General features: G+C 37.6%; 1 protein-coding gene across 8 annotated transcripts in view; it reads right to left on the bottom strand.

Moving 5' to 3' along the window:
• Nucleotides 1-883: 883 nt before the first annotated feature.
• Nucleotides 884-23,659, bottom strand: part of LPIN1 (lipin 1) — an 85,439-nt gene continuing 62,663 nt past the window's right edge. For all 8 annotated transcript variants that reach the window (XM_082047533.1, XM_082047529.1, XM_082047530.1 and 5 more), the window contains 10 exons: nt 23,228-23,297; nt 20,289-20,381; nt 18,827-18,903; nt 16,285-16,429; nt 14,566-14,714; nt 12,421-12,507; nt 9,460-9,612; nt 7,493-7,607; nt 5,415-5,518; nt 884-4,620 (listed from right to left, as the gene is read on the bottom strand). In XM_082047533.1, coding sequence (XP_081903659.1) covers nt 4,461-4,620; nt 5,415-5,518; nt 7,493-7,607; nt 9,460-9,612; nt 12,421-12,507; nt 14,566-14,714; nt 16,285-16,429; nt 18,827-18,903; nt 20,289-20,381; nt 23,228-23,297 — 1,153 coding nt within the window. In that variant the 3' untranslated portion in view covers nt 884-4,460. The remainder of the gene's footprint in view (nt 4,621-5,414; nt 5,519-7,492; nt 7,608-9,459; nt 9,613-12,420; nt 12,508-14,565; nt 14,715-16,284; nt 16,430-18,826; nt 18,904-20,288; nt 20,382-23,227; nt 23,298-23,659) is intronic.

Genomic DNA, 23,659 nt, shown 5'->3' with positions numbered 1-23,659 from the left:
CTAGTGTTAATGGGATATTCCAGGAGCAATTAATATGTCCTTATAAAGTTTGTGTTGCTGATGCAAAAGCACCATTTCTCCAACTTTTAATTAAAAAGGCACCTTCATTTCAAAGCCTGTCTCCAGAGCTCCAGTGTAAATGTTTACACAAGCCGGAGACACACAGAAAATAGAGAAGACTGAAGCGGCAGTGACTGCAGTCTGCCCAAATACGGCTGCTCTTGTATTTTTAACGCAGAACTTGAGCTGCTGCAGAACCTTATCAACCCCAAACATCTTTGTTTTCATACCAACTGACACAAGCCTGGCAGACTCACTAGGGCCACAATCAGTCTGCTCAGCAAACCCCAGGGCAGCAGAAGGCAGCTCTGGCCTCACGGACAGGAGGGAAGAGAATTTGCTTCTCGCCACCGGCACGGCCAATGTCAATGGGAACAAAAAAAGAAAAGGTTACCTGGTCTCATTGCCATGAATAACAGTACTCCCATTCAAAACGGACAGTTTTTCCTTAGGTCACACTAGGAATTAGACAAAAGGAAGATTTTAAAAAATTCTGGGGTGGGGTATGATCTCTGACTGATCCAACTTGCTCCAGTTTCCACCTCATTGCTCTTGGCTTCGAGGTGCTTTTGTTACCCCCCAAAACAGCCAGAGCCCAGACCCTGGCCCCCGTTTCCTCAATGAACTCTTTCCACTTGAAATAGTTCTGGGTCAAATGCTGCAGCTGAACAGCAAATGTTTTGGAAGTGCTGGAAGTTACACCGGATAGCCCTGAGAAGAGACAGGCGATCAAGACTGGAGCTACAAATGCAATGTTATACAGAGTGTCAGCAGTCCTGCAAAAGCACTCTGCCGCAGTCAAAGCATACAGAAAAACAGAAAAGTCAGAAAAAAATTATATTTGCTTTTATTACAATATATATTTCTACCTTTGTTGTATTCAGCAGATCAAAATGAGGTGTTAAAATGATTTTCATTGTTGCAGTAGCACACACATATACAGAGGCAATACTGTATATAAACAGGCTTTGAAATAATAATCCATCTCTATAAATAAAAAATACTCAATACCTTCTCTCTCCTCCCTCCACAAATTACAGCGGTAACATTTTATCTTCAACATAACTAATGCAGCAAGTATGGTCTTCTTTCCCGCACATGACACAGCTGGAGCAGTATGGTCAGCAGCTTCAAGAAAATAAACATTAGTCACTCCTCACTGCTGCTTATTCTAGTTTATGTGTATTGTATAAATAGATGCACTGTGATTTAACGTGTCTGCATTTTTACGTAAGCCAAATATTCTTTCTGTAACAGAAACCAACATTACACTGCAAGCAAGGCTGAATTTTTTTTTCTTTCACAGAAAGAGTACAAATTTGTTAAACCATTCGTTTTTCTTCTACATAAATTAACAAAGCAGTTTAAATGTTATGCATAAAATTGCTCGACTACCAAATCAAAATGTCTTACACTCTCTGAAAAAGTACAGCGATGTTTGTAGCAGGTCAAAATTCTGATTTCTGTAACTGTCTTTTCTGTGAGCAAATCTAATAAAACATTAGTTATACAAACAGCACGTTCATTTCACTGTTCAGCTGTATTTCAACTTTCAGACACAAAGGGCTATAACAGGATGTCAGAACTCAGGCGTTTAACTTGACACAATCTCAGAAATGTTGGTCAGAAGGGACCCCTGGAGGTCACCTAGTCCAACTTCACGCTTGAAGCAGATTGTTGCCAACACCAGATCAAGTGAGTCAGAACTGTTCTACTGCCTTGAAAACCTCCGAGATAGAGATTCCGCAGCATCGCGGGGTTACCTGTGCCAGTGCTGCACTACAGCTAAAAATCCAATGGAATTAAAATGACCACTCATTCACACTATCATTTGGTTTGAAATACTAATTGCAACAAACGACCCTGGCTTAGCTATTTATTAAGTTATAAGTAAACAAATCACAGGCTTTAATTGTGAAGAACTTTCAGGGATCAGATTTTAACCACTGAGAAGGATGAAAACAACAAAACCAACAGCCTCTCACTGAAGAGAAGGGTTGGGTTGGTTTTATTTTGCAGAATAAATGGATTGAGACAGGTCTTTACCAAAACTGAATTAAAACAGGATGTAGTTAGTATGCTTATCCATCATTAATGACACATATTAATATATACTGTGTAAATACAGTGTGGCTATATTTAGAGATGCAACCATCTCAGTTTGGCAACCTACAATCCACACTGATTGTCTTTCAGAAAATCCATACCACATTCCTTCAATCCATAAGTAAAAAAATATTTGCATTTTCTTTAAGTTTTTGAGTCTGGGTTGTTAAATGTACCTGTCTTCCCCTTTGTGTCTGCCTACTAGTTCTGGTATCTCCAAAGCACGCACGCAGCTTGCCCAAAGCAGCCATGTCCACGTGAAAAGGAAGGCTTTGGGAGGGCTCACCACTCAACATTGCAGCTGGAGAAAGGATTGCACTTGTATTCATTACTACAGAAGGCACAGGGAAATCATAAATTGGCCCCTAACATCCCAGGTAAAGACTTCAGCACTAAAAGTTAGAAAACCCCTAATATAGAATTACCATCCTACCAACGTTGCGATCTCTGATGACATGCAAAACCAGAATTTGTTGAAACACAACAAATGTGATACAGAGCAGCCATTCCCAAACTTTTGGGTGCTAACGATCCACAATCATGTATTAAAATTTCTCCTGGGCCACTCTGCCTTCTGATTATTAAACTCTTAACTGAGAACACTACAAAGCAGCTGCAAAACACGCACCACAGCCTCACAGATCATAAGCTGGCAGAGACCACAGTTCGTGAACCACTGTTATAGCCATACTGAAATACAATATACATGGAATACCATGATGCCATTTTCAAGTGTTTCAGAGAATAATCAGACTTTTAAATACATTTTAAAAGGAAAAAAAAAAGTTTCTTTCCTAGCTACAAGCACATTTGAGGATCATTTGGCATGTGGCAACTTGATGGCTACATTTTAAGTCAAGTACCGCATTGTGGAAAGGCAGACCATTGGGAAAACATTATCAACTGATCTGCAGTATTGCTTTTAGCATGCACAGTTAAGGCATAAGGCAGTCAAAAGCAGGTAGCAAAACCAGTATCTGCAGCTTGTGTCTGGACAAATAAGGAAAAAAAAATATATTAAAAGGGAGATTTCATTATCTTGGAGAATAAATTGCACTAAAAGCATCCATTCCTTATGATACAAAAACAAAAAAAATCCATAAAGTAAAAACCTGAGATGCACCATTCACCAGCATCAAAGTTCACATTTTCACATTTTAGCCAAAATAACATTTCAAATAAAACCATTCCATTTTGACAAAATCCTTAGTGTTCCTGGCTCAGTAACAATCTCGAAACCCAGTACATTTGGTGGGTAAGAAGTCTTCACTGAAAATCATTGACTTCAGTAAGATGGGCACTATGTGCAGTGGCCTGTATCCTCCACTTGCACGCTTACTTTAATCCGAATCATAGAATCACTTTGGTTGGAAGAGACCCTTAAGATCATTAAGTCCAACCATAACCTAAAGTTAGCATCTACATGTCTTTTAAACCCCTCCAGGGACAGTGACTCCACCACTTCCCTGAGCAGCCTGTTCCACTGCTTCTCAACCCTTTCTGTGAATAAATGTTTCCGAATATCCAATCTGAACCTTCGCTGGTGCAACTTGAGGCCATTTCCTCTCATGAATGGCTATTCCTGAAATTTTTCTCAAATTGAGAAAGACTGCCAGGATCTGGCCACCTTATTTCCTTTGCTTTCTATTTAATTACACATAATTTCCTCAGAAAAGTGTTACCATGTCAAAACAACAGGCTGGAATAAATCAACACAGCTCAATTGGCTTTGATAGCTGCACTGATTTACTATGGCTGAGGATCTAGACCAGTAATTAACTCTTAAACAGTTGTTGGTCAAACAAGGGAAAAGAGGATCAATCACTCACTCCTTCAGAGAAAGGAATTTTGACATACAGATTGCAACCCCCTGTCCGTGTCACCAGTTGTCAGGACAGGTGCACATCTTCAGCTCCCTTACTTACTTGCAGGGGGTTCTGATGAGATGAAAGATGACTTCAGCAATGCAGAAGAGATATGGTAGCACTTTACAACCTTATGGCATGTTAAACTGCAACTCCAACATAACTTCACTTTTATTTGACCTTAAAAAAATGAAACTGTATGGCACAATTTGAGGAGCTAGAAACAGAACTTCTATTCCTAGTGAGACTCCTCGTCATCTGGAAATGTGACTAAGTATAACAAAGCATTTCTAAGTTTGCTCACAGCAAAAGAATACAATGCTCACATCACAGATTCCAGCTGAACTGTCAAGAGCCAAAGCCAAGTGCTGTCCGTTCGATACAAGCTAACACCTTCTTTGCGCTGAGGCCAACCGTGTGGAGGTGCAGTTAAGAGGACGATGAATGTGCGTCCTGAGTTTCAAAAGGCGGCGGAGGTTCTCTCCAGTAGGTGAACTGACTGTAGGTATCAGAACAAGGGAAGTCTGAAGAATGGCTTCTTTTCAACAAAGGGAAAATGTGGTCTACCACTTCACATAGTCTGACATAGCTGGAAAATAAACAAATAACAAGAACACTGAGCCATTTCAGATGGGTTTTGAATTTTTATAAGTCCCTAACCACTAAGGTATGGCTACTCTTACACAGACAAGTCAGCCAACTCAAATAAATGAAACTAAACTCGATTTGGGTTCCGAGCTTCCAGGGAGGATTCACAGTTCAGATAAGAAATCCATACATTCTAAGCAACAATACTTATATAATAAGAAATACATTATATTTTCCATCCAGATCACCTGCTAAAATATTCAAGCCCCCTATTTTGCTTCTCCATTTCTGTCCGGCTCAGCTCAAACAGATCCCTGCTCAATTCATTATTCATATTTCATACACATATGGCTCCCCTTCAATTAAGGACAATCTTAATATTATTAAAAGACCATTTCCATTCAGTTTTAGGTGCTACAGTGCCTAAGTATCTCGCTGGAAGCCCACAGCCCTATCTTCAGATTTTGTTTTCTGTCTCTTCCAGATAGGAGCTGCAGGAAAGGGAAGTTTTGAAAAGGTGGATGGCTTCAGGAAACCAGCTAGTCTCATTTTTATGCTGACTAAATAGTACACTGATCATTCATTTCCATCTGCTTTACTCATGTAATATATTAAACTAAATACTAAACAATTTCTTTTTGTCAGTTTAACTGAAGGAAAGTGTAAAGTCTGTATTTTTTTCTGTTTTGTTTGAAATGTCTAAGAAATTAAAAGCATCTTTGGGCAACCTGAGTCATCAATTAGAATAGCAAATTAATTTAGTCTGCAAGGTGTTAGGCATAAGAGAATACTTACGATGAGATGTTTGTCTTTGCATGCTCTTGTATAAGTTCTCCTTTGGGGTTAACTGTAAATATTCTGTTTAAAGAAACTCCCACCTGTTTGTATGAATAAACATCCTAAACAAAAGAGAGGGAAAAAAAGAAAAATCATGATTCTGCCTTTGCACAATAATGTTTATTCTTGCTGGATTATTTCACACAGAAGAACATATTTGCACAGGATTGGTACTATATCCATCTAGTCATTGTGTATCTGAAATTCTCTAATATATTACAAACCTGAGGTCAGACTAACAAAATGCTCATGAAACAGCCAATTTGCAGCTAGGTAAGGAGTTTGCCACTTCTGTTTAAACTAGTGATCAAAAATCTGTTTTGTTGGATTTGGGGTTGATGTTTGGTTTTTCATTTGGTTTGGGGTTTTTTGTGGGGGGTGGGGTGTTTGTTTTGGTTTGTGTTTTTGTTTGGTTGTTGTTATTGATTTGTTTGTTTTTCAGTAACTTCCCTTGACACAAAAATAACATTCAATTAAAAACTAGTGATATCTGGTTCAAAAGTATTTGCACTTCCATTTTTCTCTCAGAGAACAATTAATTTCTTGAATGTGTTGTACCAAGTATCTTGCAATAGTGTAAAAAGATTAAAACATAAGTGACATGTAAAATAGCGATTAGTTTGTAAGGACAAGATCACAAGAGGAAACCACAAAAACTGTGTCTATATTAAAACCCCTGGAAACATGTCTTAGCTCCCGAGTTCGGATTTGTGCCATACCCATATATTGATGCCATGTCAGAGCACAGGGGAAAGAAGGGAAGAGAAGGAATAGATGCCAAAATAGCAGCAGTGAGCCCCAGCAGGCAACGCAAATGCAATGCTGGGAAGCAGTAGAATTAGAAGTAAAAATTAAGAATGTATTCTAAGAAATTCAAATTGTTAAGGAAAGTAAGGCATCAGTTTTGATCTGTTCTGAAGAAATGCGTTACCAAAGCAAAGATAAAAATAACTCCCAGAAGATCAGAGCAAAAACAAGCTTCCACTTTACAAATATAAGTCAATGGTTTGGTTTAAAAAGCTGAGGTGGTGAAAGACTGGAATGTTCATGAAGATTAAAGATTATTTTAATCTCCATATTGTAAAGAATATTCCAAAAAAATAAAGTAACTGAACAAAAGTGAACAGCAGTCACTTCAAGAATTCAGCATCATGGCAGTCCATGCACTATCTACATCTGTAATGTCCATAAGCACTGAAACTTCACTGGGGGGCGGGGGTACGCAGTAAAAACACACTACCAAAGACATCAGGCTCATCACTTTCTCAAAGCCAGTAGCACATCTCACACCTGAGGACTGCTCTCTAACAGCGATCAGAGTGAGCTACCAGTAATTCCTTTAGAAATATTAATTTACTGCTTTACTTGAAATTTTGTTGAAGTGTGCATGAAAATAACGATTTTATTTCCTTGGTGTTCAAAAAAATTGAACTAGAGGTAGGTGTCTTCCACAAGACAAGACCAGAAAAGCATCTAAAAAGTTACTTCAGAACAGGATAGGAGTAAGAAAAGGCGAGAGCCTCACTATCCAGCCTTCACACAGGTTACAGAGATCTGTCTGCCCCTCTCTGTGTCAAACAAGACATCCCTTCCCATGCAAAGTAGAACCTTTGATTTCAGTGGGATGTCCAAGTTATTTTGAGTGTACTTAGAGTTTCCAGAGTAAGTCCCACCAGCATCCATCCAAAAAGCTTTGTCTGTCCGCGGGTACCTCACTGACACTGTATCAGTGTGCAGTAAAATAAGATCAGTGTTTTCACACAAGCTCAAGGATTTTTTGGTTAGGATTTCAACCAGTATTACTGTTATGCTAACTTATGCAGATATAACAAATTTACTTTGCTGCTCTTCCATCTCTGTTTGTATCCGACATTGTGAGATCTTTGAGAAAAAACCTTTATGTTCTCCTTTGTACAGGGCCTAATAAAACATTCCTAACTTCCATTTAAAGCTTCTAGGTTCTAATGTAACAGAACCACAACATAACAGCAATGTTTTTGTTCTCTGCAACAGAAATGAATTCAGCTATTACTTACAGCAGGTCTGTTTCCAAAAGCGGCATAAAAGGGTTCTGTGTTAGGATAAAACAAATTTTTGATGTCTGTCAAACATTGAACTTTAAATTTTTCTGGCTTCTTTTCTATCACCTCCCTGAAATGATAAAAAAGGGAGGCTGAATATGAACATAAAATATAGCACAAACCATTTTGTTTTCTTTATTAAAGATTTTCACCTGGCTGAATACTCCTACAGACCCCCCCACGCTTCTTCAATAAATCTCCCTTTGGATATCACAGGCCCATGAAGAAAAAATCATTTTCCCAAGCTTACATACTGGGCACAGTAAATAAATGCTCTGAAACAAGGGAGCTTCTATCGAAACCTATGCTGTAAAGATGATCCTGAGCAAGGATGGTTGATTACAAGGAGTAGGTGCTAAATAAAGACTTACGAGACACAAATTGTCATCAAGTAAACTGCTTCCTGAGATCTGCAGAATGATTCATAGATTGCGTTAGCCTTCACTGGGTATAGCTTTTTTTCTTTCTTTTCTTTTAAAGGATTGCAATTACCTCATGTGCTACAAGCATCTCAGCCTGTTAAGATATTTCTACAGTCAGGATCCTCTTTCACTGCTAATTAGCAGAAGTTAAGGAACAAAGTAATCTTCTGCTTCTCTTCAGTTGCTCCTTACAGAATACAGAATTCATTAATGAACAGAGCAGTTATCTCATCTCTGGGCAAAAGCCCGTTCACAACAGCTTCTCTTGGCAAGGAGATGAAACAGGTGGCAGAGTCTGGAGTTCCCAAAACATAGGAAGACGCCAGCATGACACAAAAGTGCTTAAGAAGCTCAGAATCCCACATCCTAGCACCAACACATATGTCAAGGAAGATGTGAATAGCACAGAAGCTTCATAGGAGTAATACAGCCCTTTGGAACAGCACCTCCAAATCAAAGTTTGAGAATGTGCAAAAGAGGAATAAAACCATCTTTCCCCAGTCTTGCATGCAGCTGATCTCAGAGCCCTCAAATTCACAATAATTAAATCTATGGATGACAATGAAGTCATTTATTGCCCACACATCACAACAGTTATGATAGCATATATTGAAAGATGGGCATTCTTTCATCTAAACAAGATACCAAAAAGACTATCACTTTAAATATATTTCTAGATATGAGTATCATAACAGTAACTACCCTTTCACTGCATTTATTATTTAATCGGTATAAGAAGTACACTGTAATACCTCCACAGTCTCTTATATTTAGAACATGACTTTTAAGACAGTCTGTAGTGTGTCACTCAATCAGGAGAACACCTGAACAACCATCCATTAAAAATTCTAATGAAATACATCCTGTCACAGCAGCTTTTAACAACTTAAAATATTTTCAGTAATGACTTGACATGCTTCACTGAATTAGGAAGAAGGTACATACAATATTCATAATCTGTGTTATTATAATTCACTTATTATAGTTCAACACCTAGAAAAAACAACACTGTCCACACAGAACACCACCCTGCAGTTAGGAGCATAAAAAGTTCATTTCATTTTCACATTAATTTCTTCAAAACCCACCAAGCAATATTCTTCCACCAAAAAAAAAAAAAAAAATATATATATATATATATATTTATGCCAGTTGGAACACCTTACAAGTCAAGACAAAAGTGCTTGTTATTAATAGGTGAACAGATTTCCCATAGCTAAATATTCACATACTATGCAAAACACATCAAGTCAACAGAAGTACCAATTCGTAAACAGTGAATGTAGATGTATATTGAGGCACATTTAAGAGATAAACCAAACAAAGCGATTATCTGTTGAATTTTGGCATTTCTCTAACAAAGTTTCTTCTTAAATTTTGCACCAATGTGTAAGAAACAACAGTATGAATTATTTTCAAGCACTATCATAAAAAAAAGCTGAGCATTCAGCCCCCACCAACCTCTGAGTTTCTTTCTGTGTACAAGTGACATTGCAATACCTGTGAAAAGCTGAGAATAAGCTGCTTGGACTCAGCAACAGCGGCCCTTGAGGCAGCACCGTTCCTCGCTCGTTGACCCAGTGCAAGTATCCTCTGGTCATGTCTGCCATTCCAATAGCACGTGCTGAGCAGTACAAAAATTTATACCCGTTTCTGTGAACAGAAATAAAAGAAATTACTGTAGAAATAAAGTAGGTATTTTGACATTAATAATTTTGCAGGTTTATTTTTACATTAATCAAATCATGACTGCTAAAAAGACTTACGTTTAACCTAGGCTTATTTAAAAGGAATGAAAACATTTATGCCAGGACCTTGCATAATTAAAAATCTGTCCAGCTCCACTGCAGTTAGTGTTTTACACCTAAAGCGGGCTCATTTATCTCTGGTCTTCTTGTGGCTTAAGACTTCTTATGGCTTTCTAACTGACCCTCCATAGTGGAACCATAGTCCTTCGAATTAACTGAGAAGAAATCTGCTAAGAGGAAAACACTTGGCATAAAGCAGACAACAGTGTCTTGGCTGCATTAATGGTGTTGTGCTCCTACCTCTTGGGCCTCCGCAAAAAAACACCAGTCTATGTGCAGCAATAACATATTCCTTAGAGTCAGAGCAAATTTGAACTTCAAAACACAGTATGAAAAGCAATCTTTGACTTCGCACTGAAATAAAAGTTTCAGCAGAAGTCACAAGTTATCCTTCCTTCTGTTTATGACAGAACAGAATCAAATGATGCTAGTTCAACTTAATAGTAATTTACTTCCGAAGTCCTGTACAAAATTATTGTTCAGAAAATAAATACTGTATTCAGTGCACATGTGGTCATAAAATTTAACCGCTGAACATTAATATGGTGTTCAGCTGTAATATCTAGTCCCTACATAATTAATTCGGTAATTTGAAAAACAAAATGACTCAAATCTATTTTTCCTCCCATGTTTATGATCACCAAAGCCCTAATGATTCATAATGGTGGCAGACATAGAAATAACAACTGCAATTAAAAAAAAATAATTTTCAACAAATGTATTGCAAAGGTTATATACAGAACTAAATACTGCTCAGCCTGTGAATTCCCAGGCTATCCTGTCTTTTCTGTGATTACATATGTCCATACAGAATAAAACCACAGACAAGTGTCTCTGGCACAATTTAGTTTCCATCATCCATAATTTATAATTCATCATCCATGTAAAATAAAAAGCATTAAATGAACCTTAGCATAACCCTAGTACACAGAACAAATCAGATTAACTAAGAGGACAGAGTGATGTGTACCAGAGGCTCTTCAAACATTTACAGTAATTTGAATATGTAAGAACAGCTGAATTGAACTTCATAAAGAAAACCAATTTTATATTCTGCATAAAGCAAAAATATCAACAGACAGCAATCAGTAATTCTCTTTGTAAAAGTTAAAATCTGAATGTATAACATCAGAATATATCGGGTACTTCATCTGATTCCATTCAGACATCAATTAATTGTTCTCCTCGTTTCCTTTTTTCTCCCAATTGCTAATCACAAAACTCGCCACATTCTCTCTTTGATCCTCCAGATTACCCAATGTCCTGACTACACTGCAAACTGCATCCAGGGGACCAGCAGTACACCTGTGCTCTTGCACTAGCCTTGCTCACCTAGAAGGATTCCCACACATCACCCCCTGGGAGTTGGTACAGTCTGACTGTTTTTCTCCTGTTCATATTTATCAGAGGAAATACCCAAGTTTTTTGAAATATATTGTTCTAGGTCTCCCTGTTCTAGTCTCCCTGTTAATGACATTAACTGACCAGAAGCACAAGTGATCTACTGTTGTCCAGTATTTCAAAAGCTATTGGAAAAATAAGTTTTTCCAAACATTGTTAGATCTCAGGTATCCTGAGCTACTTTTCAAATATGCCTGTCTTTCTCCATGAATTGCACAGAGTGTACTACCCACAAGTAAACATGAGGAATCCAGATCCTTCCACCCATTGTAGCACAAAAGGTATTTATTACTACGGAGCAAAAGGCACTAGCACAGATCAACTACTGAGCTATAATAGAGCAGCTCACACTGGTGTTGCCAGGTAAAGGCCAGTTCATCAGGGTCTTCACAGCGTATGTCTTACTGACTTTTAATGTCTTTAAATTGCACTTTAAGCAGCAATTTCTTATCACCTACTCTCAAAATTAACCAATGACACAAAAATATTTCAAGATTGATCCTTTCTAACTTTGCAGTTTAATACTGGAATTGAAAACAAATAATTAAATACAGAAATAACAAAATAAATTGTATAATCATCAGTAGCAAAAATCATCACTATCTTTTAAACTTGTTATTTATACAACAAAAAAAACCAACAAGAACATCAGCAGTGAATATTCAAAATGGGTCCATTTCTACTCAAGACATTGTGCTGAGCTATAAGGGTAAGATTCACTAATCTCCCTTTCTGCTCACTGGAAAACAAGGGAACTCCCCCAAATGGATTCATCCCATGTGCTTTAGATTTCATCCCTGCATAACTCCAGGTGAGTTAATTTTGGTGAGAACTCCACCTACAGTGACCACCCCAGGCTGAACAGTCCTTATGCATCTCAGAGACTCCTCAGCAAGGAGAGAAGGGAAGGTATAGAAGCATCTTATGAATTAATGCTGCTGCAACTCCCAGTTTGCAAAAAAAGTTCAGCTTGCTGCAACTACACAACTTGTTCAAATTACTACCGTTTTTGTAATTAAATGTAGCCATATGTTTGGGATGGTTGGAGGAGCAATCACTACTCATTAATTCGGGGCTTTTGATATCACAAAGCAGGTTTCGCTGTGGCTATCATACAGCAGAATTGACAAGATACTGATGAAATTATCACCCTTGCAGGTTAAGAGAAGCCTAGAGAAATTTTAATTTTTATATGCAAATGAATAAACACAAACAAGCCACAGATGCACAAACAGATTTACTGAATACTCACTGGCTCACTTTATGGTACAGCTTCGCAATCCCTTGGTGTGTCCAGTCTTTCCCAAGAGTTGGCAAAATATGACCTAAAGTATCTGACCTTAATAAAGGAAAAAGAATATAAATGAACTGAAAAAGAACAATACTTACAACCACCATTGAGGTTCATACAAACCCCACTAACTTATCTGGCTAGTGGTAAAGGAAAATAAGGTTTTCTGTAAGGTACTGATTATGATCAGAAGAGGATTATTTTACTCCCCTTTGAGACAGAACTGACATGCCCATCCTTGGCCATGTTGTTTTAATTACTTTTGTGCCCCAGGACTTGTCTTCATGGATAAGCTCATGGCCCATAGGTAACAGGGAAGTTACAGCATATAGGCTATCCATCAGATCGGTGTGGTAGGCCAGCCAGTACTAAGCATACTTTTTGAGGTTTATATAAAACGTTTACTAAATAAACCACATATACCCATAAGGGAAGTTTATGGGAAAGTCTAAGCATAAGGTAAGTCACATTCTAGCTGACTTGAAATAAATCTCTCCACAAAAAGCCAGCAGTTGGTCACGTATAAAGTATCATGCAATAGCTATACTATATGTATTTCCTGCTTTACATAGGAGAAAATTATTTGCACTATAGTAACACCTAGAACAAATGAGCAGCTCACTTGGCTATGCATTATGCAGATACAGAAAGCGACCCACAACCTGAATCTCTTGCATCTTAGAGAGAAAACATTGGGCATTGTCTTAGAATGGATTTGCAATGGTATTGTAAGGTGAAGCGATCCAGTAACTTTCTGGCCAGCACAACAGCAGAGTAGATTTCATTCACTTTGTTGAAGTTTAAGAAAACAAAGCAGGGGATATTAATTTATGCTGGCACCGAAAAAAAGTTTGCCCTACAATGAATAAATCATGACAAAGAAAATAGTTCCATTTTAAATCAAGTATTTTAATTCACCCCAATTGCTCTTGTAAATTATTCTTCCTTATTCTTTTTTTTTCTAATTATAATGCAATCACAGAATGTTTTGGGTTGGAAGAGACCTTTAAATGTGATCTAGTGCAACCCTCCTGCCATGAGCTTCCACTAGATCAGGTTGTTCAGAGCCCCATCCAGCCTGGCCTTCAGTGCCCCCACGGACGGGGCATCTACCACCTCTCTGGGCAACCTGGGCCAGTGTTTCACTCTCCTCATAGTAAAAAAGTTGTTCCTTATATCTGGTCTGAATCTTCCCTCCTTTACTTTAAAGCCCTTGTCCTGTCACAACAGGCCTTGATAAAAAGTCTGTCCCCATCTTTCTTACAGGCCTCTTTTAAGCACTGAAAGGCTGCAATAAGGTCTCTCCAGAGCCTTCTCCAGGCTGGACAATCCCAACTCTCTCAGCCTGTCCTCACAGCAGAGCTGTTCCAGCCCTCTGATCATCTTGGTGGCCTCCTCTGGACCCTCTCCAACAGGTCCATGTCTTCAGATACTACCAAGCTTGATTTTCAAATAAAATTATTTTGAAACATATGTAAGCATTTAAAAGGTCAAAAGAAAATATTTATTTTTTTTATTAGGTGTTTCCCTGTTGCACACACTATTGTTTTCCCCAATGTTAAATGACTAACTAAATAAAAATCAACAACAGAGTGATTCATTTTGGTCACTCCAAAATGGTGGGTTTTACTCAAAGTACTAATCTGAAACTTTCCATCAAATTCTAATTCTGACATTGATTTTGGAGTCTTGTCTTCTAAATAACAATGCCTCTCACTGGAATGCCCTAATAATGCCTTTTAAAACAGAATTCACATGTTTCTTATTTTTAATGTAGCTAGTGTACTTCATAGGTGTGATGCAGCGAAAAGGTTATTATTTTGCAGAAGTTCCTCCAAAACTACTGTAAATACTACCATGGAACACCAATAGGTGACAAATAACGGGTGCAGATGGCATGTATCTTCATGGAATTAAGAATTCAGCTAATGATTCTTGCATTGTTTGAAAGCTAAAAAAACAAAACCAAAACAAAACAACCACACCCCCACCCCCCCTACAATATGATGATTCTAGGACTCAAAATTCCCTGTCAATTACTTTCTCCTTTAGTTTAAAGGACAGCTTGTCCTTGCAGATAAGGCCTCTCCCTGTTCGTTAACTCACCGTGTGATTGTTCCATCGATGTCAGAAATAATAACTTTTTCATCCCAGTTCCATAGGTAAATGGTGCCTTCACAGCGGCAAGTGCCTTGATACTGTGTTGTAACACTAAAGGTCACATCGTTGGGGCCATTCTTGAGCTTTAAGCTTTTCTGCAAGACATTATCAGCAAGATAATCAACAAACTGAGCAGGTAAAATGGACACAGTGCAAACACAAACCACAGATGATCACTGCCTTCGTCATAATGAATCTTATTGCTTTCAGCAGAGCTATTGTCTAAACAATGACAGCAGGGGTTTGCATAGTATACATTAGGCATTTATTTATAAAGCAGAACAAAGCAAACAAAGAAAAAAAAAATCAATTTCACAGTCAGAGATATTTAAAAAAATCCCCGAAAGTTCATATAAACGATAACTTATTATGGAATAGGGACTACCTATGGAGGTTTTCCATTTCTGAGATATTGATACATATGCAGAAATGTGGGTAACTCTAACTAATAGTGTTTATATGTGGATTTGTGTTCTATAGTATTACACCTCTTTCCTGTAATAACTCACCTCTCATACCATATGACCTACCACCCTTCAGTGCCCACCAAATTTCCTGAACTCTGCCATTTCCATGCCCTTCCCTCTCACTGTCTCTTGTGTCATTCAGCAACTCATTGGGCAAGAGACTACCTATTCGATTCTATTTGTGGATCTAACCATTCATTTTCACAAAACCTACAGTTTAACATATTAAGTGTCTCTCTCTTTCTTAGTTACGTTTCACTGCAATTGTTCAGTGAGTTAAAAAGTGAAAAGGAGGTGGGAATGCAGAAGAACTGATGGGTACCTGATGACCCTCACCCACTGTTTCATCAAGAAACCAATTTAAAAGTTCTAGCTTCAGCTAATTTCTGCGAGGTTTCTGAATCTGAAATGCATCAGTGTATTTGTGTAACCCTTCCTTTTTGTTTGCTATAGAAGATTACCAACACATCCCATCTGTCTCTTGGGAAAAATTCTGTATTTCTTGCAAACTATTCAGGCAGTGAGTGATGGGCTGTTTAATGCTGTGCGCCTTGTGTGGGTTTCCTTCAGAAAATTAATTGGCTGCAGATCAGATGACAAAAAGTATTTCCTTAAAATAGCCCATTTTTCCAGATCAAATTGTAATGGGCAGAACAGAAAACTAACAGTTTTGTCACCATAAGTCAAAACACCTTTGTCGCAGAGGAAGAGAACTGGCTCCAAAGAAATTAATAGCCTGGCCTCATAGTAAATTCACAAGCAGAATTCACATTCAGAAGTTACTAAAAGAAAACTGTATTTATGTAAAATATGACTGTCTGCCTACAAAGGAGAGGAGAGGAATAAGAAAAAAAGAGAGGTCTGTGGGTTAACATATACACATTATACATAATACAAGAAGGACATGGTTCTAGTACGCTTATTCATGCAGCTAATACATACTTTGGGAATTTAATTTTGATATTTTTCTAAATAGGATCCCATGTCTCCCAATCTCTAAACCCCAGCACTCGCTGCAAGGTAAAACATTCATGCTTAATAGTGAAAAGAGAAGGAAAAACATTTTTTTTTAATATAACAAGAGAAGTAATTAAATGCAAGACATAAGAGCTAACTAAGCTTTGCAAGCCTGAATAACAGTATTGTCCATGTTGTATTAGAAATGACATTCTAGGACAAGGATGTAAAATTAACTCACAAGCTGGTCAGAAGTGAGTCGAAGTGTTTTTTTGTAACTGATTCCAGACAATAATGAGAGATGACTTGAGTTGGTTTGTAATGACCCGAGGTTTTGTTTGGCAGCTCTAGGGTCTTCATCGCTTGAAGAAGATTCATCTTTTATTCTGGAACATTGCACACCCAGAAAATGTTATCATGTCAGTAAATGCATCTCAGTATCCACTAAAAATGCATTAACAGTGAGTCACCAAATAATTCATTAATTCTCTACTCCTAAGTAGTGTCTCACAGGAGGCCATTCACATCATGGCTCTAAATATATCAATGAAGTGCCGAATTTTCATTCACACATGTTCCCCATTATTCATACTTGGATTGTTCTAGCCATTCACTTGCCTACAAGCTAGTTTTCATTAGTTATATTTAATGGATTTAAATTAATGTACCGTATTAACTCCAAAATCTCGTAGTGGTAAAGGAATAATAACCATTAGATACTGTAACTACAAAAATTCTTCAGTTCTCAGAAGAATAAATACGCATTTGTTATGCTGGCTTTCTCTTACCCACTTCTTTCCTCCTCCAAAGAATTTAGCAATTAATAAAAAACAACCCAGGTGATGGAAATTTTATTACAGAAACTAAGTCTTCTTTCTCCTTCAATGAACAACTTTAGATCATTGGATTATTCTTTTCCAGAATTTGCAGGATTACCCCATTCAGGATGTGAAGATGAAAAGTCATAAAACCTGAGCTCCTTTATACAATTCCATTTAAATACACATCAATATAATTTTTACTCTTTTTTTTCCTGCTATAACTATTTTTTCAGAAATGTTTTAAGGATATTTTTCTTCAGAGAGAAAGTTTTCCTATAGTAAACAAATCTATCACCTTATAGAGAAGGTAAAATATCCCTTGCGGATCCAACAAATCTCATCTCTCAAACAAGCGTCATCTGGCCTCTTATTTCAATCACACCTGGCTGTTGTTTGATGTTAGGAAATCTTGACCAAATATCAAGACACCACATGTCATGACTAGCAACATTTAAAAGCCTAGCTTATCCTTTGTAACAGCAGATCCAAAAGCTTTATTCAATATCCCTCTTATCACATTTTGCTTGCAGGCAATAAACTTTTAATGACACATTTCTAAGGTCAGTTAAAATTTAAACAAAGAACACCAATTACAGGATCTCATCTGCTTGAAGTCTTAATCCTACTTTAAAGCTTATCTTTAAACAGCCATGTAAGAAACAACAGACCTAAATGCCACTTGTCACCCCTTAAAGGCAAATGAGCCTTTCTGATTTATTCTGTGGCTCTCACAAACTCAGATGCAACTGAGATAACAACTAGTCTCCTACAGAATGAGGAATCCTCCTGCCAGCATGTTCTCCTGGACTGCAACTGCTGACCCCTGGAAAGAATGACAGCTAATGCCTTTTTGTTTCACAAAGATCACATGATCCTTGAACTTAATGAGCATAAAGCATATTCAAATCTGGCCCTTCTCAGCGTTAAGTGCTGACAGCACACAGAGAGGTGTCTTTACAGTGAGATCTCTTAAGTACAGTAAAGGGCTAAGGTAGGAGAGCTGTCCCTGGTTAAGTGATCCCTCCAAAGCAAGTTAAACCTCATCTTATGGAACCCTCCTAAAGGAGAGATTCTGGCCATACAGTATAATTAATTTGGAGCACACAAAGGAAGAGACTTCTGCAATCCTTGAAAGAATAGAAAACCATGACTATTGCCTAGGAAAAATAAATCTCTGGAAAGACTTAGGCCCCTGAACTTCCCAGAATATGCAGGAACAAATTAATTATCAGGACATAAGTATATGTAAATCAGGAATTTTAGCAACTGGGATCTGACAACAGCATAGGGTCACCTACAATGTTAGAACTGCATAATTGTTTTGGTTGGAAAAAACCTTTAAGATCATTAAGTCTAACTGCCAAATCCACCTCTAAACCATGTCCCTAAGCACCACATCTACACATCTCTTAAACATCTCCAGGGATGGTGACTCCACCACTTCCCTGGGCAGCCTGTTCCAATGCCTGACAACCCTTTCTGTGAAGAATTTTTTCCTAACATCCAACCTAAACCTCCCCTGGTGCAACTTGAAGCCATTTCCTCTCGTCCTGTCACTTGCTACTTGGGAGAAGAGACCAACACCTTCCATGCTACAACCTCCTTTCAGGTTGTTGTAGACAGCGATAAGGTCTCCCCTCAGCCTCCTTTTCGCCAGGCTAAACAATCCCAGTTGCCTTGAAAACTCTAGAGAGATACATACAGCTTATTGTTTGTTTTCAAGGGGCTGGAACGTGTGTCACGGAGCTGCCAGCCAAACCACAGAAATGCCAGAGCACTGACAAGATCTGCAACCCTGCCAAGGGTAGAGCCCTCCTATCTGCACCCATTTGGTGCAGTGAATAACAAATTAAACATACTTTGTTGATGCAGTGTTTCTTTATTCAAAAGTAAGAGGTAGCTTGCTTTCATTCTTAAATGGTAACTGTTGCTCATTTCAGGGACAGATCATTTTGGGGGTACCTGTTTGCCATGCTCATTTGTGAAGAGCCTGCTCCTGTAAGTCTGCTCTCACTCATACCTTGCTCCGGCTTTGTTTCCTGTAAAAATACAAAAATGAGAAGCTGTGCATCTCCTGCTGGAGAGAGAGAGCAAAAGTTTTTAGAAAAATATTTGAAAAGCAAATTCTGTCCTGTACAGACTTGGTAAAAATCAACAGCATGTTTGTTTCCTTTACTTGTAGACAAAATAAAACTTAATGGTTTTCTTATAAAAATAAAGGTTGTACAAAGAACTAAAAATCACAAATATAAAACTCAGAAGAAGAATTAAGATTAGTATTGCATGGAAGAAGTACAGAAATATCAGATTTCACATCTGGTACTGTTGAAGTTCAGGGATCAATCCCGTAACTACTCAGCTCATGCACTTCAAACAGCTAGATTTCACCTGAAAAAGCAAAGTATGGCTCTGGAGAAGAAAAAAACCATACTGTTACCTATCATACAATCATTAAAATCTTCAATGCAATAAATCTTTCCAAACTGTTTTTACCTTGAGTAGATGCTAAGCTCTATCAATTTCGTCCCACAAGATTTTTAAATAGGGAACAATTTTATGAGATACACAAAAAACAACATAGCTACCACAGCTCAAGAGATAATCAAACACTTCCACTCAGAAACTCTAAAAAACTTCAACCAACTGTATATAAATCTCATGCTCTGAATCTCATATCCACATATCAGTACAATGGTTATTTCATGCAAGGCTGAAAGATTTCATCGACTGAGGCACAGCCAGGAAAATGTATTAGAAGTTATTTTCTCCCCTCAAGTACTAATGCTTTAGTAGTACAAATTAATATGAAGAGGTTTTATTAGCCAACTTTAAAGATTAAATATGTCTAGACAGAGGATCAATATTTCATATAAAGTTTTGCTTTTTTCCCTGTTTTTAATGTTCATCCATGGCTTTAAGACTGTTACCACAAACTTTTAATGCTCAGAGAAGAAATTCAAAAATACTTTAAAACTAATATATAGTCAGTTTTCTGTCTTAGGTTTTTCTGAATTTTATAGCTCACACTACTCATAAATATGTCTGTTCACCAACTATCAAAAGAAAGCTGCAGAAGGTAGGTAATCTGCATGGAAACATTAAATTAGTGGCACTGCTCTTCGATTCCAGGTTCCTACACACAAATTTAATCCATTAGATAATACTGCCTCAGGTCTATGTAATGAAAATAAATGCAGAACCAAAACCCTGCAGGCAAATGTTTCAGGTAGAGTCTGATCCAAAGCTTTCTGAAGTCAAAAGAAGCCAGACTTTAGACCCTGTTTAAACATCTTTTAATGTGTATATCCTCAGTCAAATTGAATATTGCGTTACTCTCAGAAGCAAAGTTCAAAGGGATGACTATGGAGGCATCCAGCCTTCCCAGTGCAACTAGAAGGAAAGTCCTCTTGCTGCTTAAACTTACCTCTTTAATAGTGCTGTTCCTCCCTCGCCATGAAAACCACCACCTTCCACCTTTTTTGGGCATCTTGTCCCTCATTATAGATTCCACAGTGGCCTGTGATAAATGGATGGCAACATAAAAAAAACCCAAAACAAAGGACAGCCTGATACATGTAAATGAAAGAAAGTGTCAAACACACAATTTTAACTGATAATAAATAGAATAAAAGTAAACATACTGTCTGTGGACCATAAATTCTACTAAAGCAAAATCTAATGGTATCCAGAGCTGCTCTGAAGTAACTTAAGCATGAATACTTATGTTTTTTTTAAAAGGAAAATGAAAAAGAGATAAAATCAAAGAAGAAAAAAAAAACATAAATAGATGTTAGTATAATGTCTAGAATGGAGAACCTACTGTTTTTAAGTTGAAGTTACTTAGTGCAAATCATATTTAAAAAAAAAAAGAAAGGAAAATATCACTTCTTGAAGGAGCTCTCGTGCAAAACGGTAACAAACACACATGCAAGACAGTTATTCTCATTTCAAAATAACTACGAAGTTCATATTTAATCACCAGTTTGGAAAAAAAGCAAAGAAGTCACTAGCTTTTATGAGTTTAGTATGATGTTATGAATTTGACAATGTTAGAACCGGGGTTTTTTTTAACCCTGGCTACTTTTCATTGGCTGTAAAGACAAGACCTCAGTAGAGAAAAGTTTCTTTCAATACCCGCAATGACTGGAGTCTTATGCATGGTAACAAGGAGACCTGAATTCTTTCACACAGAGAACAAGCGAAAGACAAAAGGGGAAAATATTACAGTAAAGGTGGCCACAGTGTTTGGTACACCTGAGAACAGCTTGGCCACCGGCTTTCTAAGCTGATAGCCTCAGAAAAAAACTGTGACATTGATTAGCGATTTAAAAAAATAATAAATCATTCTGAGAACTCTTCACAGTTAAGAGAGAGGGTTCCATACAGCTAATACATGGTACAATGCATCCCTTTTTTCAAGTTTTCCATAGGTTGTCTTCACTGTACTATCTAAAGTATATGAGAAGAGAGAGGAATGACAGAGGAATAAAGTTGAGCAAATAAGTTGAGAACTTTTTAAACAAAAATAGGAAAAACAAGGAGCAGATGGAGCTACAGAGAATGGAATACCACTGTTGAGAACAGTGGCTAACTTTCGAACATATGGACAACTTCAAGCAGATGTCCTGTTGACTTTGATTGAGATAATTCACATGCTTATGATTAGACATGTGGTTGAGTGTATTTTGCAGAAGATGAGTGATTTTCTTTTTTCAAAAACTCCAGTTCTCAATCACTTCATAAAGCCTGTTTCGATTAAGTATCTTAGTATTTTCATTCCTTAGTTTCATTATTACAGCAAATCAAACCTCTAATTAACAGGTCATTAAGGAAACCAGTAGGATGACTGGTAGCAAAAATGAGCAATTTTAGTTTCAGAGGTACAGTTCAGCCAAGTAAACCTTCCCAATCCTACAGACTGCTCCAATTATATATACTGGCTTCTCCATTATATTAAAATTGCACTGTCTGAAAGTTACCAGCATTCAGAATACATTATCCACTAAAAAAAATTGACACACTGAATTTCACACTCATAGAAGACTTTTCTTAACGGATAACCTACATGAATAATGATGTAACCATACCATAATGCTGTTTAAAGAACTGCCATTTCCCTTTGCTGTTAAGCAAAAATATTTCATACCAATTCTTTCCATTTACCCATTCTAGGCAAAACCCAAAACATCTGGCTTAGGCATCAAAATGTTTAATTAAAAATGCTGTTTCCTTTCCTTATATTTACTGCCACTGAAGACCTAACAGGCTCCTATCAAAGTCTGAATCACTTTGTGGAATTGCCCAACAAACACAGAGTAGGGTAACTATACACCTTCTGTAGGCATTTGAGTTCCATGGTATGAGTCCCACCTTTGACTACTAAAATATTTGCAGTAAACCACAAAACATCTGGTTCTGTGGCATCCTTGAAATTCAATCAGGTTTACCAGATGTTTGGGACTTTTAGGATAAATGTATTTTATACTGGGATGCTACAGTGCAGATACACATTACTTCATACATAGGTAACATGGCACTAAGAACATGGTGGCAGAGAGTACTCTGGACTCTGAATAGATTTTTATTCCATGTTCATGGCAACAGAGATAGTATTTGAATTCCCATAGATTAAACCCAAAGACATGTGAAGTGCTGCAAATCGCAGAGGAAAAGCTTAAGTTCCAAAATGTATTAAATCCATGACTTGCCAGGATACAAAGTAGTGCCAACGGTAATGCTACTTGTTTATATACATTCTCAGTAGTGTGTATTGCTGTCCTGAGCATCTACATGGCACCTGGTCACGTGGAATTGGACTAAGTTCATCAACACATTTAATATAAGCCAACATATAGAGCTGTCACATAGCTGTAGCTATCTGCTACAACCTACCTGGGTTGGTTATGAACAACCAACCAAGAAAGAGAAAGCTAGAAAGCTACAGGCCTTCCTTATCTAGTTGTTGAAGTTCAGTCACTGAAGTTACAATCCCAAGCCTCTATTTTTATTTGATAATGCATACTGTATCCAGATAAAATGGAAATCAGTCACCAAGTATCGAGCTACAGCAAACACTAACACAGGTCAACATAGTTTATGTTTACAATCCATATTAATGAAGGAAAACAGGAATTTCTCTCCCTTCAAAATATTTGTAACTATCTTAGCCCAGCAAATAAATACTATTCACAGATCAAATTTACTCCTGCTTATTTAGCCCTTAGCATAAGCTAGATGAATGGTTATGTGCAGATAGATATTACTGATGTGCAGATGGTTTTGCACAACAGCCCTCTTCCCTGTCTTAATAAATGGCAGAACATCACAACTCCTCTTCTGACCAACCTTCAGGTTCAATCTCACCTTTGGCAAAGGTTTCTGGAATGCCTGCATTGCCAGCAGAAGGGGACCAGCTGTTGTCCAGTTGTAGTACCTGACCATACAAAAGAGACAATTACCACATTTTGTAATCCAATTCACGATCTACCTTGTATTTATCATCTGGCAGGTCAAAGCCATGAGGCCTCTTTAGCACAGGTCAAACTCTGGCCTGCACCAGTAACAGCAGACCCACCTTATTCCACAGTATGTTCATAGGTATTTATGGCATATACTTTTCAAGATATGCAACAGATGCTAGGTCCTTAAGTAGAAATGGTATTTGTTGTACGTTCCTCATGTCCTTACTATACCTCATTATCACAGCATGAACTACATTTTTTATATGCTCTTTTAACTGTTTTTCCATCAAGGAATTACACAAAAGGTAAGGGTCGTAGTCTGCAGGATGTCAAG

The sequence above is a fragment of the Streptopelia decaocto genome, assembly GCF_964273445.1.
Source record: "Streptopelia decaocto genome assembly, chromosome: 3".
Taxonomy (NCBI): domain Eukaryota; kingdom Metazoa; phylum Chordata; class Aves; order Columbiformes; family Columbidae; genus Streptopelia; species Streptopelia decaocto.
Note: the sequence above shows the minus strand (reverse complement) of the source record. Positions and strands in the feature narration are given on the sequence as shown.